Source organism: Neovison vison, chromosome 13 (genome assembly GCF_020171115.1).
Source record: "Neovison vison isolate M4711 chromosome 13, ASM_NN_V1, whole genome shotgun sequence".
Lineage (NCBI taxonomy): Eukaryota > Metazoa > Chordata > Mammalia > Carnivora > Mustelidae > Neogale > Neogale vison.
In genome coordinates this window covers 82,389,353-82,409,529 of record NC_058103.1, presented here as the reverse complement: position 1 = coordinate 82,409,529, position 20,177 = coordinate 82,389,353, and the positions used below count along the sequence as shown (strand labels likewise).

The following is a 20,177-nucleotide window of genomic DNA, read 5'->3' as shown; positions in this document are numbered from 1 at the left end:
AAAAAATTTTTTTTGGCTGCCCCATAAAACACTGAACCGGCAATTTGGGGGTGCAACATCAGAAAGCCATTATTACACTCAAGGTGAGATGGTCTAAGGTAGGGAGGGACTATATTTGTATTTGGCCTGAGGCTGCCTCTACCCATTTCTGAGTTTTTTTTAATAAAATCATGACATCATCCCGCAGGATCTCTATATGGGCAGTTTCCGGTAATTTGGATCAATTTGTCCAGTAGATACTGCAACCCAGGCCTTAAAATCATTCATCTACAATCAACAAGGGGAGACCGGAATCCTGGCAAATCTCCAATTAGCAAGTACGAAGCTCAAAGAGCTAAATACTCTTTTACTTTCTTTCTTTCTCTCTCTCTCTCTCTCTTTTTTAATGTTCTGAACCGCAGGAAAACCATGCAGTCCTTGTTCTTAAAGCGTTTCCTTAACACAGACAAGCTGAAAAGCTGTGCCTGCTTCGGTGAACAAAGCCTGACTGCGCGATCACGTTCAACACGAAGTCCTTCCCTTATGCGCGACCCACCCGCTCCGCGACCACCGGTCGCAGGACCACGACCCCGGCTGCGCAGAGTCTAATGATAGCGCGCCCTCTACCCGACTACAACGTCAGCGCGGAGTCCCAGGAGCACCGCGGGTAGTGGTCAGGCAGGTGGAGGCTAGAAAAGGGGGGCGGATCCGCGGTCACACCATCTTCCGCTTTCGTCATTTCCGGGTGCGACCGCCGCTTCTGTCCGGCTGAGCGCTGGACGCCCTGGGTCCTCTCTCATTGCATCTGGCCGTCTGGGCAACTGCCCCTTCCCTGTTCCCAGCGGGAAGGACATGAGTGTTCCTGGGCCGACGTCCCCGGACGGGGTCCTGGCAGGGCCACCCCGCGGCCTCGGGGCCGGGAAGCTGACGCCAGGTACGTGCAATGGGGCGGGGCGGGCGGCCGGTACCCGAGTGGCTGGGTCTCCCCGGCTCCTTCGCGCTGCAGGTTGCTGGTCTCGGAGACTCTGGCCCCAGCGAGGAAGTGGGTGCGGAGCTGAATGAGTGGGAAACGAAGTCTGGAGGGGAGGCGGTGTTTGGGGGGCGGGTGATGGTGAGGTCATTCTGCGTTCGTGTGTTGACTCCAGCACGTCGTTGGCTGTTGGTTATGTTAGCAGTTGAGGATGAGTCTGTCAGAAAGATCGGTTCTGTCGTTCGGAGAATTGAGGTATCCAAGTATTACTGACCACACACCCATGAAGTGCTGTCTTGCTTGTTGACATTCCTCCAGCAGCTTTCTCAGCCCGAGTTCCTGGAGAGATTTAAGCCCGAATACCCAAAGGCATTCATTGACTGTAATAAATTGTCTTGCCAGGCATCCTGAGTGGTACTATTTATGTGGTATCATCCTTAGGAGAATTGAGAAAATCGTCAAAACAGTTTTTGTTCAGATGAGGAACCCCAAATGAGGAAGGCTGCAGGGCTTTATGTATTTCTTTTACCTCCAGTTCTAGGAATATAGGGGCTGCTTAAAAACAGTGCTTTCAGGGGCACCTGGGTGGCTCAGTGGGTTAAGCCTCTGCCTTCAGCTCAGGTCATGATCTCAGGGTCCTGGGATCGAGCCCCGCGTTGGGCTCTCTGCTGAGTGGGGAGTCTGCCCCCCCCCCCCCGCCTGCCTCTCTGCCTACTTGTGATCTCTCTCTCTGTGTCGGATAAATAAATAAAATCTTAAAAAAAAAAATAGTGCTTTCAGCCCTTTCTTGGTCATCCTCTTCCTCAACGATCGTCCCCTCTTTACTCTTTCATAAACTACTTCTATTAATACAACTTCCTTTGTGTATATGTGCAGCTTGGGTTCACTTGCCTCTCCTCTGCTTTCTGGATATTTTGACATGGTTGTTTGCTCTAACCTCGCATATAGGGTGTGCATAAGTAAAAGTTGATGTCTGGGGGCGCCTGGGTGGCTCAGTTGCTTAAGCAACCGCCTTTGGCTCAGGTCACAGTCCCGGAGTCCCGGGATCGAGTCCCGCATTGGGCTCCCAGCTCCACGGGGAGTCTGCTTCTCCCTCTGACCTTCTCGCCTCTCATGCTCTCTCTCACTGTCTCTCTCTCAAATTAAAAAAAAAAAAAAAAGTCGATGTCTGATTCTATTAATGGTGCCAAGTCACTCTCAGTTCAAACTTTGACATTACTCTTGACTTTCCTCTCACTTGCCTCCTACGTCCATTTAGGGGATTCTGCTATGCAATTTCCATTTCCTCTCTCTAGTTTCACTCTCAAGGACAGTTCTAAGGCTATCCACTTACAGTCTCTTACTCTTCCACTGCACTTGCCCCACTGTTGTCATATCACTTGCCAAAAATACAGCTCCAGTCATGTAATTTTCTTGCTTGGAAACCTTAAAATGGCTCCTTACTACTTACTAACCAAAGAGCCAAACCCCTTGACACTCAGGGTTCCTCATGGGATGGCCACATGGTTTTATAAGGTCACTATTGCATATGTCCTATGTTCCAGACACTCCAAACTACATCCTCTTTTTTTTTTTTTTTTAAAGATTTTATTTATTTATTTGTCAGAGAGAGAGGGAGAGAGAGCGAGCACAGGCAGACAGAGAGGCAGGCAGAGGCAGAGGGAGAAGCAGGCTCCCTGCCGAGCAAGGAGCCTGATGTGGGACTCGATCCTAGGACGCCGGGATCATGACCTGAGCCGAAGGCAGCTGCTTAACCAACTGAGCCACCCAGGCATCCCTACATCCTCTTTCTAAAGCAAGCCCATATTTCCACCTTTCCTTTTAGTGCCTTTTTTTTTTTTTTTAAACTATATGGTATTCCTTCCTCACCTTTAGAACTCTTACCCATTTGGAAATAGTGGCCTTCAAAGATTGTTAGTAGGAGTATGAATTGGTGCCCTATCTTAGGAAGGCAGTTTTGCAATGTCTGTTTAAGAAATGCATAAACCGTTTATCCCATCATTCTATTTCTAAGAATTTATCCTACAGAAACATTGACATGGATATGCAAAGACAAGCAAGGAAACTAATGGTAACATTGTTTGAAATAGCAAAAAGTGAAAATAACCTAAATACCAATTCTTAGGTATCTTAGTCTACATGGGCTGCTACAACAAAATACCGTAGGCTGGGTGGGTTAAACAAGAGACACTTATTCTTTGAAGTTCTGGAGTTCTACAAAGTCCAGGATCTATGTGCCGGCCAGTCAGGTCCTGGTGAGATCCCTCTTCTCATGTTGCAGACAACTGCCTTCTCACTGTCTCCTCACACAGTGGAGGGAGAGACTTTTGGATTCTCTTTATCTTTTAAGAATAATAATCCCATCATGGGGCCTTCATGTCCTCATCTAAACCTCATTATTTTCCAAAGGCTCTACCTCCAAATACTTTTATGTTGGAGGTTGGGGCTTAAACAAAAGGATTTTTTAGTGGGGGAGGGATACAAACATAACAGAGAATAGTCCATAATAGAGAACTAGTAAACAAAATATGGTAGAATTCTATTATGTTAGAAATAATGTAGTGGATGCATATATATATATATATATATATATATATATATATATATGGAAGGTTATCTAAAATGTATATTTAAGAGAACAATATGTGTTGTATTTCATTAATGATTAAAAAAGTGTTTTTTTTTTTTTAAAGATTTTATTTATTGGGGCACATGGTTGGCTCAGTGGGTTGAAGCCTCTGCCTTCGGCTCAGGTCATAATCTCAGGGTCCTGGGATTGAGCCCCACGTCGGGCTTCTTGCTCGGCGGGGAGCCTGCTTCTCCCTCTCCCTCTGCCTGCCTCTCTGCATGCTTGTGATCTCTCTCTCTCTGTCAAATAAAAAATTTTTTAAAAAAGATTTTATTTATTTATTTGACAGCAGGAGAGCATAGGCAGGGGGAACGGCAGAGGGAGAGGGAGAAAGCAGGCTCCCTGACATGGGGCTTGATCCTAAGACCTTGGGATCATGAGCAGAGCTGAAGGCAGTTGCCCAACCAACTGAAGCACTAGGTGCCCCTAAAAACAGGGTTTATGCATGGATATGCAGAGATAATTTTTTTGAAGCCTGTGTATGAAACTACAGTGTGATTAGAGTAAGGGAGTGAGAAAGAATTTTTTTTTTAAAGATTTTATTTATTTGCTTAAATATATTATTTATTTGACAGAGAGAAAAAGCATGCACGAGCACACAAGCAGTGGAGTGGCAGGCAGAGGAAGGAGGACAGAGGCAAGCTTCCCTCTGAGCAGAGAGCCTGATGTGGGGCTCAATCCCAGAGTGGGATTGTGACTTGAGCCTAAGGCAGATGCTCAACTGACTGAGCCACCCAGGCACCCTTAAGATTTTATTTTTAAAGAAATCTCTACACCCCGCGTGGGGCTTGAACTCATAACCCCAAGACCAAGAGTCACATCCTTTACCAATTGAGCCAGCCAGGTGCCCCAAGAAATAGTATTTTTACTTTTCAGTTTTGTACTTCTCTTTTTGTATTTCAAGTTCTTAAAATGAGTGATACTTAAAAAGAAAATTCTATCCATTCTGCAAGCTTGAGCTCCAGTTCCCACACTTCCTTTTAGAAGTTGTTCCCAGACTTCCCAGATGAACATGATCTTTCTGTCCTCCGAATTCCCATAACAGTTTCTTTTTCTCTAATGGCACTTCTTATATATTATGATTCCCTGCCCTTTCAGAGAAGAGGAGTTGCTTAGTTTATTCTTAAAACTTTGGAAATTGGTACACTAGTACCTAGTATTAATACTAGTGTGTATCTATTGTTTCTTGTATGAGTAGGGTAAGGACCCCTATCTTTTTCCTTAATCTCTCCCTTTACCTCTCTTACTTTACCTCTCAAGATAAAGTACCTTGAATTTAGTGACTTGATGTACTTAGAAATGTAAGTTAGATTCTTCCATAATTAACCAGAAGATTGGGGTAGAGTAGGGGGAGGTCTGTGAGTTAAAAATGTTTATATAATGTAAGGGAAGTGTATTAGTTGTTATTCCTTAAGGTTGACGTTTCTGTTGTTTGTCTGTAATACTTGTTTTCTGTATTTCCTTAAAGAAAGTTGCTGTTTTTTGCCATGTTACTGTTACTTGGTAGGAGTAGTAAATGATGGCTCTTGATTTTAGATGTTTTTGAATGGCTGATACAAGTGCTTACACTATTATTCAAAGGAGAAGTATGAAGCATAGTTCCTGGCATTATGTTGAAATTTGCATGCAATTATTATACACTATTTTCTATGGTAAATTAAGGTGCTAAGTCTTGAGAAATCCTTTCAAAGTCTTCTCCTAACAAATGATAAACAACCTTCCTTTTACATGTAAATAATATATCAAGCTATATGCAAAGTAAATGTTGATCCACATTTTTACTTATATTCAATTGAAGAAAAAATTATTTTAGGCATTGCATTTCCACATGCTTTTGAAAAGAATGTATTGTTTTCATTCAGTGACTGTTTCCCACTTTTAGGTGGACTCTTAATAATCCATTGAAAACTGTAAATCCTCTGCCCTTGAAAATACGTAAACACACAGAATATGTTTTGCAGGTGTTAATGTTCTTTTAATCCAGATTTTTCTTTATACTAGTAGTTTAAAAACATTTTTTGAGTGCTCATATCTTGTTTTTTAGAGGACTCTCAGAAGGTAAAACTAAAAAAAAACAAAGGAAGGATGGCTATAGTATCCTGTGTGTGTGCTGTGAACCCCACTGCCAACCCCCTCCCTCCCCTCTACTCTCTTACCCCCATGTCCATTTACACAACTCCTACATCTAATTTTTTTCTGGGGACAGGTTTAAGTGACACTTCGCCAGATGAAGGGTTACTAGAGGACTTGACTGTAGAGGACAAAGCTGTGGAGCAGCTGGCAGAAGGACTGCTTTCTCATTACCTGCCAGATTTGCAGAGATCAAAACAAGCTCTTCAGGAACTCACGTGAGCTAACAGAAACCTTAGATGCACTCATTTCCCCTTTGGCATAGTTATAACTTATTGTATATGTGTATATAAACTGTATTAAGGTATAACATTTTGTAACATTGAGTAGTTCTGTCTTTAGTGGTGGCAGTTGGGAGTGAAGGAGTACTTAGTAATCTAAATGTAAAAGTGAGACGTGCCCCGCTGGCTCAGTCACAGAAGCAGGAGCATGTGACTCTGCATCTTGGGGTCCTGAGTTCAAACTCCACATTGGGCATAGAGATTACTTAAATGAATAAAACTTTAAAATGTAAAAAGTGATATGAATATTACTTTTAGAGTGTTTGGTCTTTTATAAGAGGTACCCCTAAATCTGATCTAGACTGTTTGATTAGTTTTGGTGTTTTATCATTATTTTATGAAAACATTGCCTACTGGGAGTGTTGTGGGATGGGCACGTGCCAGTTTTTGAGTAGTTTTGCAAAATTGCCTCTGTCAGAGCCACATTTGTTTTGTCACTGGTTTGCGTGAGTTGCCAAAAGTTTGTGTCTTTTTTTGAGAGGACCCATTTAATTCTAGCAGATAAATCTACTTAACTAAAGGATTGGAGGATATACCAAGAGAAAAAAGGGATTTCATGAAGTAGGATCAATATGCAAAATAAATACTAACTTTATCAGCTCCCAGAAGAGCAGACTGAACTTGTACTTCCTCTTGGGTAGGACCTCGCTTGGTTGCCCAAACTGGCCTATCATTTCTTTTCGTGATCGTTAGCTATGAACCAGCTATGAGCTGCTGCTGCTCTAAGACCTATGCTTTGAAAACTTACCTTAAAAGCCTGTAGTAGGGCAAAAGGAGAGGATCAATCAACCACTGTCCATTTTCTACATATTAGTAAGGAATGCTACAGGCCTTGGATTTGAAGGTGATAAATGAGTGTGAAAGTGGTGCTGTGTTCTCTATGTGGGATCCTCCTGGAGTTAGGGAGTTGGCAGCACTCCTGGTTTTCTGCTAGTTCCAGTGGCATTTTTTTTAATCCCTAGTGTGTGGTAGTCCTTGTATTTCTTTTTTTGTTAAGTAGATTGAAGCAGTGATTTTTAAAACAAAGAAAGCAGAACTAGAACATCTTAAATTTTTAATCTTTCCTTTACAGGCTCCGTAGACCACTTTTGATTAAGAAAACTGTAGAAAGTGAGTAACTGCCACAAGCATATGCCAGGCAGCGGCACGTGTCAGTTTTCCACAGAGTCCTGCTTTGCAGGGGTGTCTGAATGTGCTGCTTGGGGTCTCCGGTCACACTTACTGGAATCAGTCCTGGCAGAGTTTGGTCCACAGGTCGCTTCTCCCTCTATTTCTTTGAAAACTCTTCAGCATTCTGACAGAATTTTTTTTTAAATTTTATTTATTTATTTGACAGACAGATCACAAGCAGGCAGAGAGGCAGGCAGAGAGAGAGGAAGGGAAGCAGGCTCCCTGCTGAGCAGAGAGCCTGATGTGGGGCTTGATCCCAGGACCCTGGGAACATGACCTGAGCCAAAGGCACAGGCTTTAACCCACTGAGCCACCCAGGCGCCCCCTGACAGAATTTTTTATGGCCCTTAGAGTGTTGTTCAGCTAGATCAGCTCTAAGGGGGTGCTCCAGCTGGTGGTCATTCACCAGTGCTATGAGGGACAGGATTACTTGGTCTGTTTTGGTTTCTGGCTTCCAGTTTTCAGCACTAATTACTGGCAGACAGACCTGCCCCTTTTCATCGATGTTCCAGTGATCAGTCTTTGTTTTAAATGTGATCTTTGGTGGCTTGAGTAGTATCTGCTGGAAAATTGATTTCGATTCTCAAGTCCCCGTATTCCTTATATTTGAAAGCCAGTCCATTTTTGTGGCAAAAAGTCATAAAAATTTTGTAGGGGAGTTTGGATGAAGTATGTCAGACTGAAGAAAGATAAACTCTGCAAGCAAAACATGTCTGGATAGCAGTTTGCATACGGGGAGCTGGGAAGCACAGTTTAATTGTAGAGTTTAATTGATGACAGTGGCTACAATTCAGTGTTTTAAGTAATCTCACTTACCTTCCAAGGCCCCTAAATGATGATGGTGATGACGATGATGATGATGGTAAACTCAGCTGCTGTTACTATATAGACTACTTGCCCAGGACATTGTATACTATATCTCAATCCCAACACCTTATGAAGTATTAATATTATTGCTGTTTATAGTTGAGGAAACCGAGGTCCAGAAAGGTCAGTAAATTGAAAAAGATTACACAGGCAGTGGTTAGTGGTAGAATTAATAACTAAATACGATCAGTAAGCAGTTATACCTCTGTAGCATTAAGGAAAGATATGCAAACTTCAGAGAAAGAAAAAAGAGAAGTGTTTTCTAGTAGTTGCCTCGTCCATCGTTCTCTCCACAAATCCCACTGCTGATAAAATTTTAGGGGGAGGAGTACTGAACTGAGAGGCAGCTGGGATCCTGTACTGGCTGTGTTATCAAACAGTTTAATTTTCATTAAGCCATTTACATGTGGTTTACATGTAGGCTTATAGGCCTACAGAGGTGAAGGAGAAGGTTGTAGTAGACACAAATCAAGTTCACTTTGTAGCCAACAGTGGGTAGGGAAGACCAAGAACAAAACGTGACTTTATATATAAGAAAGGTTATGAATATTCTTATACATGTGTTCATTTTAAGAACATTGGAAAGAAAGAAAAAAGAGGTTCTGGGACCTAGGTCCTAAAAGTCTCTAGCAAAGTACTTGTAAGTATCCTTAGCGGGATTCACTTTGAGATAATTCATGCTTGGACCTTCCAAAGAAATAGTTTTTTTCTCGCAGGATCATTCCCCAGATACTGCATCAAGGCCTCCCAGTCACTCCCAGCATATGTGCCATAGATTATACAAAACTTTAAGGGAAAGGAAAGCCAGTCATTTCTGCCTGATAAGGTAGCTAGGTATTCTGTGGAATCTTCTTCTAGAGTGTCTAGATTTAAGGATCATGAAAACACTACTTAGAATTACTATTTGATACACATCAGGACCAGCTGCATGAAGGGACACATAGGGGCGGGGTTTGGGAGTTACCTTCACCACAGAGCTTCAGTGTTTTCTCCTATTGAAATTATTTTTTTTTTGAAGATTTTTTTATTTATTTGACAGAGAGATACAGAGTGAGAGAGAGAACACAAGCATGGGGAGCAGCAGGCAGAGGGAGAGGGAGAAGCAGAACTCCCTGCTGAGCAGAAAGCCCCATTCGGGGCTGGATCCCAGGACCCTGGGATCATGACCTGAGCTGACGCCCGAACAACTGAGCCACCCAGGCGCCCTTCTCCTAGTGAAATTAGGGCACGTGACCTTCCTGGCACATCAATGTGTTTACCAACCAGAAAGCGCTACTGAGCTTCAGTGTTTTTTTTTGTTTTTGTTTTTTTTTAAGAGCCTGTTTATTTATTTGACAGAGAGAGATCTCAAGTAGGCAGAGAGGCAGGCAGAGAGAAAAGGGGGAAGCAGGCTTCCTGCTGAGCAGAGACCCTGACGTGGAGCTCAATCCCAGGACCCTGAGACCATGACCTGAGTGGAATGCAGAGGCTTAACCCACTGAGCCATCCAGGTCCCCCATGAGCTTCAGTGTTTTAAGTTTTTATTGGGGCTTCGCTCTGTAAGCATAATTGATTGGATCATTGGCCATGTAATTGAACTCACTCTCCAGCACTCTCCCCCCACCTCCCTTCTGTGGAGAGAAGACTGATAACAGTCATGGCATCATGAGGACTGATATTACAAGGTTCAAAGCCCCAACTCTTTAACCACATGATTGATCTTTCCTGCATGACCAGCATTATTATAGGAATGCTATAATCACCTCATTATTATAAACTCTGGGATGCTCCAAGAGGGATTTGTGAATAATGAAGATACTCCTATCATTTGGGGACTTACAAGTGTCTTAAAATAGGCATGTCAGGAACCTGGGACAGAGATCAAACAAATCCATGATTATACGCTAAGTGTCTATTCAGATCTTTGGCCTATTTTTAAATTGGTTTTGTTATTTTCTTATTGTTGAGTTTTAAGTGTTCCTTGTATACTTTTGATACAAATCCTTTATGTGTCTTGCAAATATTTTCTCCAAGCGCTTGGTTTGCCTTTTTGTTTTCTTAATAGTGTCTTTTACAGGGGCGCCTGGGTGGCTCAGAGGGTTAAGCCTCTGCCTTCAGCTCATGTCATGATCTCAGGGTCTTGGGATCGAGTCCCACATTGGGCTCTCTGCTCAGCAGGGAGCCTGCTTCCTCCTCTCTCTCTGCCCGCTTCTCTGCCTACTTGTGATCTCTGTCTATCAAATAAATAAATGAAATCTTTAAAAAAAAAATAGTGTCTTTTACAGAGCAGAAGTTTTTTTGTTTTTGTTTTGTTTCGTTTTGTTTTGTCTTTGTTTTTTGTTTTTTTAAATTTTTTTGTTTTTTAGCAGAAGTTATTTATTTATTTATTTATTTATTTTTAAAGATTTTATTTATTTATTTGAGAGAGAGAGACAGTGAGAGAGAGCATGAGCGAGGAGAAGGTCAGAGAGCGAAGCAGACTACCCATGGAGCTGGGAGCCTGATGTGGGACTCGATCCCGGGACTCCAGGATCACGCCCTGAGCCGAAGGCAGTCGTCCAACCAACTGCGCCACCCAGGCGTCCCAGAAGTTATTTATTTTTAAAAAAGATTTTATTTATTGATTTCCTGCAGAGAGTGAGCACGCATATGAACGAGTGGGGAAAAGGGGCAGAGGGAGAAGCAGGCTCCTAGCTGAGCTGGGAGCCCAGTGCGGGGCTTGACCCCAGGACCCTGGAATCATGACCTGGGCTGAAAGGCAGATGCTTAACCAGCTATGCCATACACGCTCCCGAGCAGAAGTTTTTAATTTAATCAATCAATTAATTAATTTTATAAGTTTTTTATTTTAAAAGTCTGACTTATACCAACATTTTTTTTTATGGATCATACTTTTGATATTTTGTGTAAAGATTCATCTCCAAACCAGGGTCCCCTAGATTTTCTCTTGTGTTTCCTTCTAGATTTTTTAGAGTTTTACATTTTTAGATCTGAGATCATAACCTGAGCCGAAGGCAGCGGCTTAACCCACTGAGCCACCCAGGCGCCCGGGAAGCACTGGTTTCTTAACAATATTGAGTTTTTTTATTCTATGTATTTGGAATAGTCATTACTTAGATCTTTTTTAATTTCTTTCATTAGAGTTTTATAGTTTTTGCATATAATTCCTGTGTATATTTTGTTGGATTTATATCAAAGTATTTATGTGAAGGGGGTTATTATAAATGATATTGATTTTTCTAATTATCACTCCTAACTTTTATACATTAACCTGGTGTGCTGAAAAGTTGCTATACTCATATACTTTGTTGATTTTTTTGGATTTTCCACATAGGCAGTCATATCATCTGTGAACAAAGAGTTTTATGTCTCCCTTTCCAATCTGTATACCTTTTATTTCTTTTTCTTGTCTCATTACATTAGCTGGAATTTCCAGTATGATGTTGAATAGGGAGTGAAAGCAGGCAATCCTCCTTAAGGGGAAAGCATCTAGCTTCTCACAAGTGTGGTGTTAGCTGTAGGCTTTAAAAAAATATATTTTTTTAATCAAGTTGATCAGATTCCTCTCTCTTTTTATTTTGTTCAGACTTTTTAATCACAAATGGGTGTTGGATTTTATCAAATAACCTTTCTGCCTCTTGTAATAGGACCAAATGATTTTTCTTCTTTACTCAATTGATGTCCTGGATTTCACAGATTGATTTTCAAATGCGGAACCAGCTTTGCATACTTTTAATAAATCTCACTTGTTGTGGTGTGTAATTCTTTTTATATGTTGTTGGATTCATTTTGTTAATATTTTGTGGAGAGTTTTTTGTATTCCTGTTCATGATAGATACTGGTCTGTAGTTTTCCTTTCTTGTAATATCTTTTTCTGGTTTGGGTTTTAGTGTAATGTTAGCCTCATAGAATGAATTAGGAGGTGCTGCTTCTGCTTCTGTTTTTTGGATGCTGTTGTGGAGAAGTGGTATAGTTCCTTCCTTAAATGTTTGGTAGCAATTACATGTAAAGCCTTCTGGTTCTGGTATTTTCACTTTTTGATTGAATTCCTTTAACAAATAGAGGCCTATGTAGATTATGTGTCTCCTTGTATGAGTTTTGGAAGTTTTGTGTCTTTCAAGGAATTAGTCATTTCCATCTAAGTAATCAATTTTGTGGACAGAATTGTTGAAAATATTCTCTTCTGATCCTTTTAATATGCATGGAATTAATGATGATATCTCTTATAATGTGTCTTAAGCCCTTGTGTGTCTGGCCAGAGGTTTATTAATTTTATTGATCTTTTGAAGAACAACTTTTCGCTTCATTGATTTCTCTTTACTGTTTTCTAGTTGTAACAGTCTGTCATTGCTGTCCTGCTTATGTCAGGCCATTGACTTGCTGGGTTCTCTTATTGTGTTTTTCACTTTCTGTGGTCTCCACTCAGCTGAACAGACCAACTTGTTACCTGAGGGGAATGCCAAACTCCTTGCTGGATGGTGAAGGTTGTAACTGCTCTTCATTCTCCTCATTGCTATTTCTTTTTTTCTTCATTCTCTGTTTAGCATAGTTTTGCAAGGAAATCATGTCATATTTTGCTTTGCCTGTAGTATTCTTTAAAATGTTTAATTCAGGGACGCCTGGGTGGCTCAGTGGGTTAAAGCCTCTGCCTTGGCTCAGGTCATGATCCCGGGGTCCTGGGATAGAGTCCCACGTGGGGCTCTCTGCTCCACGGGGAGTCTGCTTCCTCCTCTCTCTCTGCCTGCCTCTCTGCCTATTTGTGATCTCTGTCTGTCAAATAAATAAATACAGTATTTTAAAAAATGTTTTATTTATTAAACATTTTAATGTTTACTTAAACAGTAAGTGTTTAAGTATACAGTGTTACTTATTCCTGTGCTACTAGTGCTGGTTGATCGGGAGTGGAGTATCAGGGAAGTTGGCTTCTGTTCTTCAATGGAAGGTTTTGAATCAGAATTTTAATGTGGACTCTTAGAAGTTACCTGGTTGGACCTTCTCACTTTATAAATAAAGAATTTAGGACCAAAGAAATAAACTAAATATCCAAGGTCTCACAACTGGTTCTTTTTTTTTTTTTTCTTAAGATTTTATTTATTTATTTGTCAGAGAGAGCGAGCGAGAGCACAGGCAGGCAGAGTGGCAGCAGAGGCAGAGGGAGAAGCAGGCTCCCTGCTGAGCAAGGAGCCCAATGTGGGACTGGATCCCAGGCCGCTGGGATCATGACCTGAGCCAAAGGCAGTGGCTTAAACGACTGAGCCACCCAGGCGTCCCCACACAACTGGTTCTTGATGGGGAATCTTGTGTTTCCTAGTCCTTTTTTTTTTCATCTTACTTACCTCTTTTAATTTAGTATTAACTAAATGCATTGATAACTAACTGCATTTTCCCCAACTCTAACCTAAAAAGTCATTGCTCCTCATTTCCTTTATGGTAATTTTGCAGTTTTAAAATACATAAAATCAAGTTTTGGGGGCAAGATAGTATAAAAAAACTTTTTTGGATAATAGAGTTGCTAGAAATAGCAAATAATAAAATGATTTTAAATGATTTGGTGATTTGAGTTATCCACAGTTAGATTCAGTTAGTAGAAGTACTATTCATTTAAGCAAGAATAAAAGATTTACAGTTACCAGAATGAGGCTTTGAAGTAATAATAACAACATAATTATTGTTATTTTATCTTTTTTTTTTTTTTCAAGTGGGCTCCATGCCCAATGTAGAGCCCAGTGTGGGGTTTGATTTCATGACCCTGAGATCAAGACCAGAGTTGAGATCAAGAATCAGACACTTAACCAACTGAGCCACCTAGTCCCCTGGAATATTATTTTGAAAAATATTTTGTTAAGACAAATAAGTCTCAGAAAGGCAATACATATTCAACTTAATTTTTACTTTTGACATTAACCAAGATGAAATGTGATTCCAGCACTTACAGTATGTACAATTTATTTTGGCTATGTGCTTTTGTTTCAGACAGAACCAAGTTGTATTACTAGACACACTGGAACAAGAGATTTCGAAATTTAAAGAATGTCATTCTATGTTGGATATTAATGCTTTGGTAAGTACGATTTAGTTGACACAGCGTAATGAGAACTGGCTTAGAAATAGCTGGGTTTATCCTGTGCAGCTTTGTACTTAGGTATATTTAGGATCTTTTCCTCTGATTTTTAATGGTTAGAATTTGTCTTTTAACAGGAAACCTTGATTTACTTTACTAGAACTTCCATTGTCTTGAATTGTTATCTTTCAAATGTTGAACTTGTATTAGAAAATGGAAATTATTTGTGAATGTCTGGAATAGATTTGCTCATAATAATGAAAGACTTCTAAAAGAGAACTAAAAGAACCGAAAGTATGGAACTTTAATGGTACTGTTTTCCCTTGAGGAAAGTGCATCTCTCTTCCTAATCAGTTACATGACTTTTTAAAAATCAGTACTATAGGGACGCCTGGGTGGCTCAGTGGGTTAAGCCGCTGCCTTTGGCTCAGGTCATGATCCTGGGGTCATGGGATCAAGTCCCGCATCGGGCCCCTTGCTTGGCAGGGAACCTGCTTCTCTCGCTGCCTCTGCCTTCCTCTCTGCCTACTTATGTGTACTCGCTTACTCTCTCTCTCTCTGGCAAATAAATAAGATCTTAAAAAAAAAAAATCAGTACTTTATTTAATTGTATGGTCCATTCATAATACCATAACCTAATAATACTGAAATGGACCCTTCGGGGGTCCTCTTATAGATCCTTATATCTTTCAGTATATGTGAGAGTAGTGAATTTCATCAGAAGCTCTATAGCTTTTTGATGAGAGGAACTGATACTCTATTTTAAGAAACAGGGAGTTAACAAAAATTAGGAATTTGTGGCTAGCTTTCTTTTCACCTCAGCATTAAGCAATAGCTTGGTTTGCGTGATTTTATGGACTTTCATATGTATGTCAAAAAATGGACTTTTTGTTGAACAAATGTGGGTCATTAATGTTTTCCCTTTGTAATGATCAAAAACAGAGTTCATCTTCTCTAGCATTAGGCAGAGGCCTTTGTAAATACAAAGTCTTCCACTTAATGGTTTTCTAACTTGTAAAGGACGTGGACAAGGCTATGCTGACCTACTTTTGTCTTCCCCACTGAATTCATATTGCAGCAGAAGAAACATTTGCTGAGTGAAGGAATGCTAAATGAATGAACCAAGAAGGTGGAATAGTATTGCTTCAGTCTGCAGGGATCTTCCTGTTTTTAACTCTCTCAGCCCAAGAGTGGTTCAGTTATCATTCAGAATCTGAAAACTGTAAGGCCCAGAGAAAGAGAAGGAAGAGAGTCTGTGAGTTCTAGAGCTCATCAGACTAAGACTTTACTTGTGGATATATGTAGGTTGCTAATTTCTTTACTGGTGCTTCTCCCGTTATTGTTACTTGGTCTTCTCTTTCTGTTAACCTTGGCTCCTGAGAATGAGGTGCTTTTTTCCTTTGCTCCCATCTCTGGTTGAGATGGAATGTCTATATATAGCATGACTTGGGAAGAAAGGTGTCCTTACAGAAGTGGTTCTGCTTGGTCTGACTTTAGAAGCCCAAGGAACATGACCAGGTTTGTCCACAGCCCTCTCAGGATTCTCTGGCCATAGCTTGGTTTTTCTGATGGATGGACACTTCACTGAAATTGTCCCGTGTACCCTGGCTCAGGCTTTCCATTGTCAAGACAGTAGAATGTTCTACTTTTTCTTACATGAAACCGATAGCATTACTGGATAGTTTTAATAAAATTTTGGGATTCTGATGTGTGTTTTTAAAACAAAACATTACCTGTACACAATGTAAATGTCTATTTTATGTTTAGTAACTGTTTTCAATTTGAACTAAATCAAGTGTTTTCAAATACCTATTAATGGTTTAAATCGAAATTTGAATTTTGGCATTAAAATGTGGGGATAATTAAGGCTTTAAAAGATGTGACCAGTTGAGGTGGAATGAAATGTAATTTATAACTCATCCATTTTACTATTTCAGTCTGTTCCCCCCGCCCCCTTTTAAAAAATTTCAGCCTATTTTAACTTGACTTTTCATTTCCTTTTCCATGGTTAGTTCACTGAAGCTAAACACTATCATGCTAAGTTGGTGAATATAAGAAAAGAGATGCTGATGCTTCATGAAAAGACGTCCAAGTTAAAAGTGAGTCGAAAATTCTTTCACATTCTTTATAGAAGTAGAGGTTTAATTGTCTGTTTTTTTCAGTATTCATTTTCTGACTTCTTAGATACCCATATTCAATAATATACTTAATTCATGGTTCACTGTTTAAAACGCATTCTACTCTGGGCTTTTCTACTAATAGCTGGACTAAGATACTTGTGTTTTCATTTTCCCTGCTGTTCTCATTCAGTAAGTTTGGAGTAAGAAATTATTTTTTATATTAATTAAAATATATTTTATATTAAAATATTTAGTATTTTTATATTAAATTTTTATGTTAAATTACCCAGAGCTATTTTAAAAGTTAAACATGAAATTTATTAACACATGTGGATTACCTCAAGTCAGAGCGCTGCTACTTTGAAATGAGGCCATAGCTGATAAGCCTTGATTGTTCTCTCGGTTTTAATTTTTTTGACACAGAAAAGAGCCCTTAAACTGCAGCAGAAGAGGCAGAAAGAAGAGTTGGAAAGGGAGCAACAACGTGAGAAGGAGTTTGAAAGAGAAAAGCAGTTAACTGCCAAACCAGCTAAGAGGACGTGAGAAGCTGAGAGAGTGTGTGTGTGTCCCCGCTTCCCTGCCCGTGTGGCTGGCATCCAGGGTGGCCTCAGTGTAGACTGGAGTGAAGGTAGTGCCTTACACCACTGTCTCACGTCTTACAGTTCTTTCCCCAGGACTGCTATCTCCGTATCTTCTTTTCCACATTCAAGAAGCTTCCCCCCTGAGCAGAAGAAATAATGTCACTCGGTTTGAGTATTTATGTGTAATTTTTCAACTTCTGTTGTGCATAATTTTCAAATTTATTACTTTGGCCTTGAATGATATATAAACTGGGACATGGTATAGACTCTTAAGTGGTTAAAAACTAGGATGGGTTTTGTAGCATCTTGGTAAGTGTGGATTTAAAAGATTCAGTTTCTTATTTATGGAATAACTTGCCTTTCTGGCAACCGAGTGCTGGTTTTGGTAATTGCCTTTTCATTGTTTGGTTAAGAAGAAATGCTAACTGTTTAATCACATATGCCATTGGAAAGGAGTTGGTATAAGCCTTTGTGAAGAAGATGATAGAGACACGTGTACACAGGAAATAGCATCTTGGACGTGGGACAGGTGGGCAAGATTCCAAACAGATCCTGCTAACCATCTCCTCTGCTTCCTAATGTTGCTCTTTTGCTCGTATGTTCTCCATGCTGAAAGTAGATGATCCCTACTTCTAATGTCTGATAAGGGTGATAGAGCTATCACATGCTCAAGTAGGCTACAATATTTATAATACTTAGAGTTGTCACATACTGAGATCCAGTTGTCAGATTGGTAAGATACGAGTCCAACTTTCCATTGGAAGGTCTGTCGCTAGGTCTGTCTGTCCTCTGATTTGCTCTGTGGCCTTACATGTGGTTATTTTTTCTGTGCTTTTAAAAAAAATTCATAAAGTAGAATGATACCTATAGCAACTACCCGTTTTATAAATAAGAAGAATGGTGGAAAATTAGCAAATAGCTTCTTCACACAGAGGCAGCATGATACCTTTAGTATTTTCTAGATTGTTCCCCTCCATATTTTCAGTAGAACCTATGTGAGGGAAATATCACATGAAGTTTCATTTTTTAAGATTGAGAGTATATTATTCATTGTTTTAGAGTTATTTAATATCCAACTGGTCTTCAGTCTCTATTACATAGAGACTGTACAGAACCTATAAAGGTGTATGCTTAGAACTGTGTATCTTTTGTAGTCTACATTACATTTTGGTAAGCTGGAATCACTACCTCTGATCTCATATCAGGCCAATTAATCAGGGAGAGGGCTTTAGATTTAAGCTGACTGCTCAAAACTGGTCTATTTACAGGCTTTAAACAGTTTATTGGAAAGCCAGTCCCTTTAATGAATGAATTATGATCTCACAATTTCCTTGACTTTATGGGATATTTAAAAATACAAATAGATCTTATCTTAAAAGGCCACATTTGCCCTAAGACACTAGCTAAAACTTGCCCAGGGCAGGAGTCATTAACACCTGAATTGTTGAATGTCCTTATTTAGAAAGGCGGTGCATTGTTTTTCAGAGTGGTTTATGGGCCAGCTGAAGTGATTATTTAAAATGCTGGTTCCTGGACACCAAGCTCTGAATCTAACGGAAGCAGATCTGTACCCCATCGGTGATTCCTGATGTTCCTTAAAAGTTGAGACCCCCTGGTCCAGTGGTCTAGGTCAGAGGTTCACTCTAGGCTGCATGCCGTTATCACCTGGGAACTTAAAAATAAAACAAAACAAAACAGACATTCTGGAAGATTCTTACTCATTAGTTCTGAGGTGGGCCCATGCAAATTTTAAGAGCTCCCCATACAAGTCCAATACAGGGAACTACCCATCTGGACTGTCTAGTCATTTATATTTATAAGGAATGAAATAGTTTAAAAAGCTACCCGGTAAATCTTGGGATTAATCTTATGAAGTGAATTCTGAACTGCTGTTTTTGATACAAAGTCAGATTTAAGACTGAAGTAGATAGCAGGCAGGAAATAGATACAGAATTTTAGTTAATTAGTTGAATTTCTGTGACCTGTATTAAAGTAAATCATGTTTATAGTGTGAGTGGCAAGGCACATACACTTTTTGAATTGCATTTAAGGTTTGAAGATTTTTTAAAATGTCAAGAATTACGTATTAGCAGTCACTATTTTTAGGTCAGTTGTAAATCAGAAGTACTGTTATATTGGTAATTACAATCTAAAACTTTAGCTGTATTTCAGTAGCGTAGAAACATACTTTACTGACTAAACCTAAATGGAACCCTTATATTAGTCTTGAAATATTTTTGCATAATATAATGAATTGGTATTTGGTTTGAAAATAATTACTTTTAGTTTTTTGGTGGAAGAAATTGCCTTTGTTTTGAAGTATATCACATACATACTGAACTAAAATGATGACAATTAATTTTGTATTTACTTTGTGGTATTATGTAAATATGCAGACATTGAATGTAATATGGATTGTGTCTACGGTGTCTGCCTATTATACAGAATAATAAATTAGTAAAATCCATCTATTTAGGTGTTTGGGTGGATATAGTTCATAAATATGCCAGTTATACACCCTTGTACATTTGTCTGATTTTGAGCTTGTACAATGTGGACTACTTTTTACACATTTAATAAAAAAAGGTCCTGAATTATCCCAGGTCATTTATGAAGCTCTGTTTTGTACATAGCAATATTTCCCTTTTATGCATATTATTTCAAACATTTCATTCCTTTGCTTTCCTCTCCTATTATCTACCTCTTAATGTTCTCTGTAGATTGTGTTACAAAATGACTGGGCTACTTATGAAATCCTTTTCGGAAAGATGATAGAGGGGTGCCTGGATGGCTCAGCTAATAACCATCTGCCTTCAGCTTGGGTCATGATCCCAGGGTTCTGGGTTTGAGCCCCACATCAGGTTCCATGCTCAGTGGGAAACCTACTTCTCCTTCTACCCCTTCCCCTGCTTATTCCTTCTCTCTCAAACAAATTTTAAAAAAGAAAAGAAAAAAAAAAAGTTGCATTCTCTACCCGTCAGGCACCCAGATAGTTCCTGTGTTGCGTATTTGTTCAAAGACTATGTTTATACAGATTAATCAGGTATTTAAGATTTGTTTTCTTGCATTTTCATACTCTTTTAGTTCTGTTTGAATGTATGAGGCCAGAGGCCATCCAGTCTTCAGGTTAGCATTTGGGTGAGACTAGGTTTATTTCAAAGCCATTAAGAGAGCGAAGAGTAGTCAAGGGAGACATTCTAATAACTAGTTTGAAAAGCACTTAGAGCAAAAATTCTGAAGAAACACAGTGTGATCAAAGAGTAGTAAAAGAGAAGGTCAAAGAGAAGTAAAATTTGGGGCAGTGTGGAAATGGTAATCAAGAAAGAGACAAGGGAAGGCCAAGACTGAAGTAGAAGGAAAGGAAATGATGTTTTGCAGACCTGTGTAGCCTGAAAAGAAGGGAAGCTGAT

At 39.8% G+C, this 20,177-nt stretch overlaps 2 protein-coding genes across 2 annotated transcripts in view; both read left to right on the top strand.

Annotated features, from left to right (window-relative positions):
- Window positions 1-401: 401 nt before the first annotated feature.
- On the top strand, window positions 402-19,364 carry BLOC1S6 (biogenesis of lysosomal organelles complex 1 subunit 6). The gene is made up of 5 exons (XM_044230165.1): window positions 402-913; window positions 5,785-5,926; window positions 13,979-14,066; window positions 16,079-16,165; window positions 16,610-19,364. The coding sequence occupies exons 1-5, from the start codon at window positions 832-834 to the stop codon at window positions 16,727-16,729; spliced, it is 519 nt and encodes a 172-aa protein (XP_044086100.1). The 5' UTR covers window positions 402-831; the 3' UTR covers window positions 16,730-19,364.
- Window positions 16,732-20,177, top strand: part of SQOR (sulfide quinone oxidoreductase) — a 67,983-nt gene continuing 64,537 nt past the window's right edge. The window contains exon 1 of the mRNA XM_044230160.1: window positions 16,732-16,814. The gene's annotated coding sequence lies outside the window, so the exon portion shown is untranslated. The remainder of the gene's footprint in view (window positions 16,815-20,177) is intronic.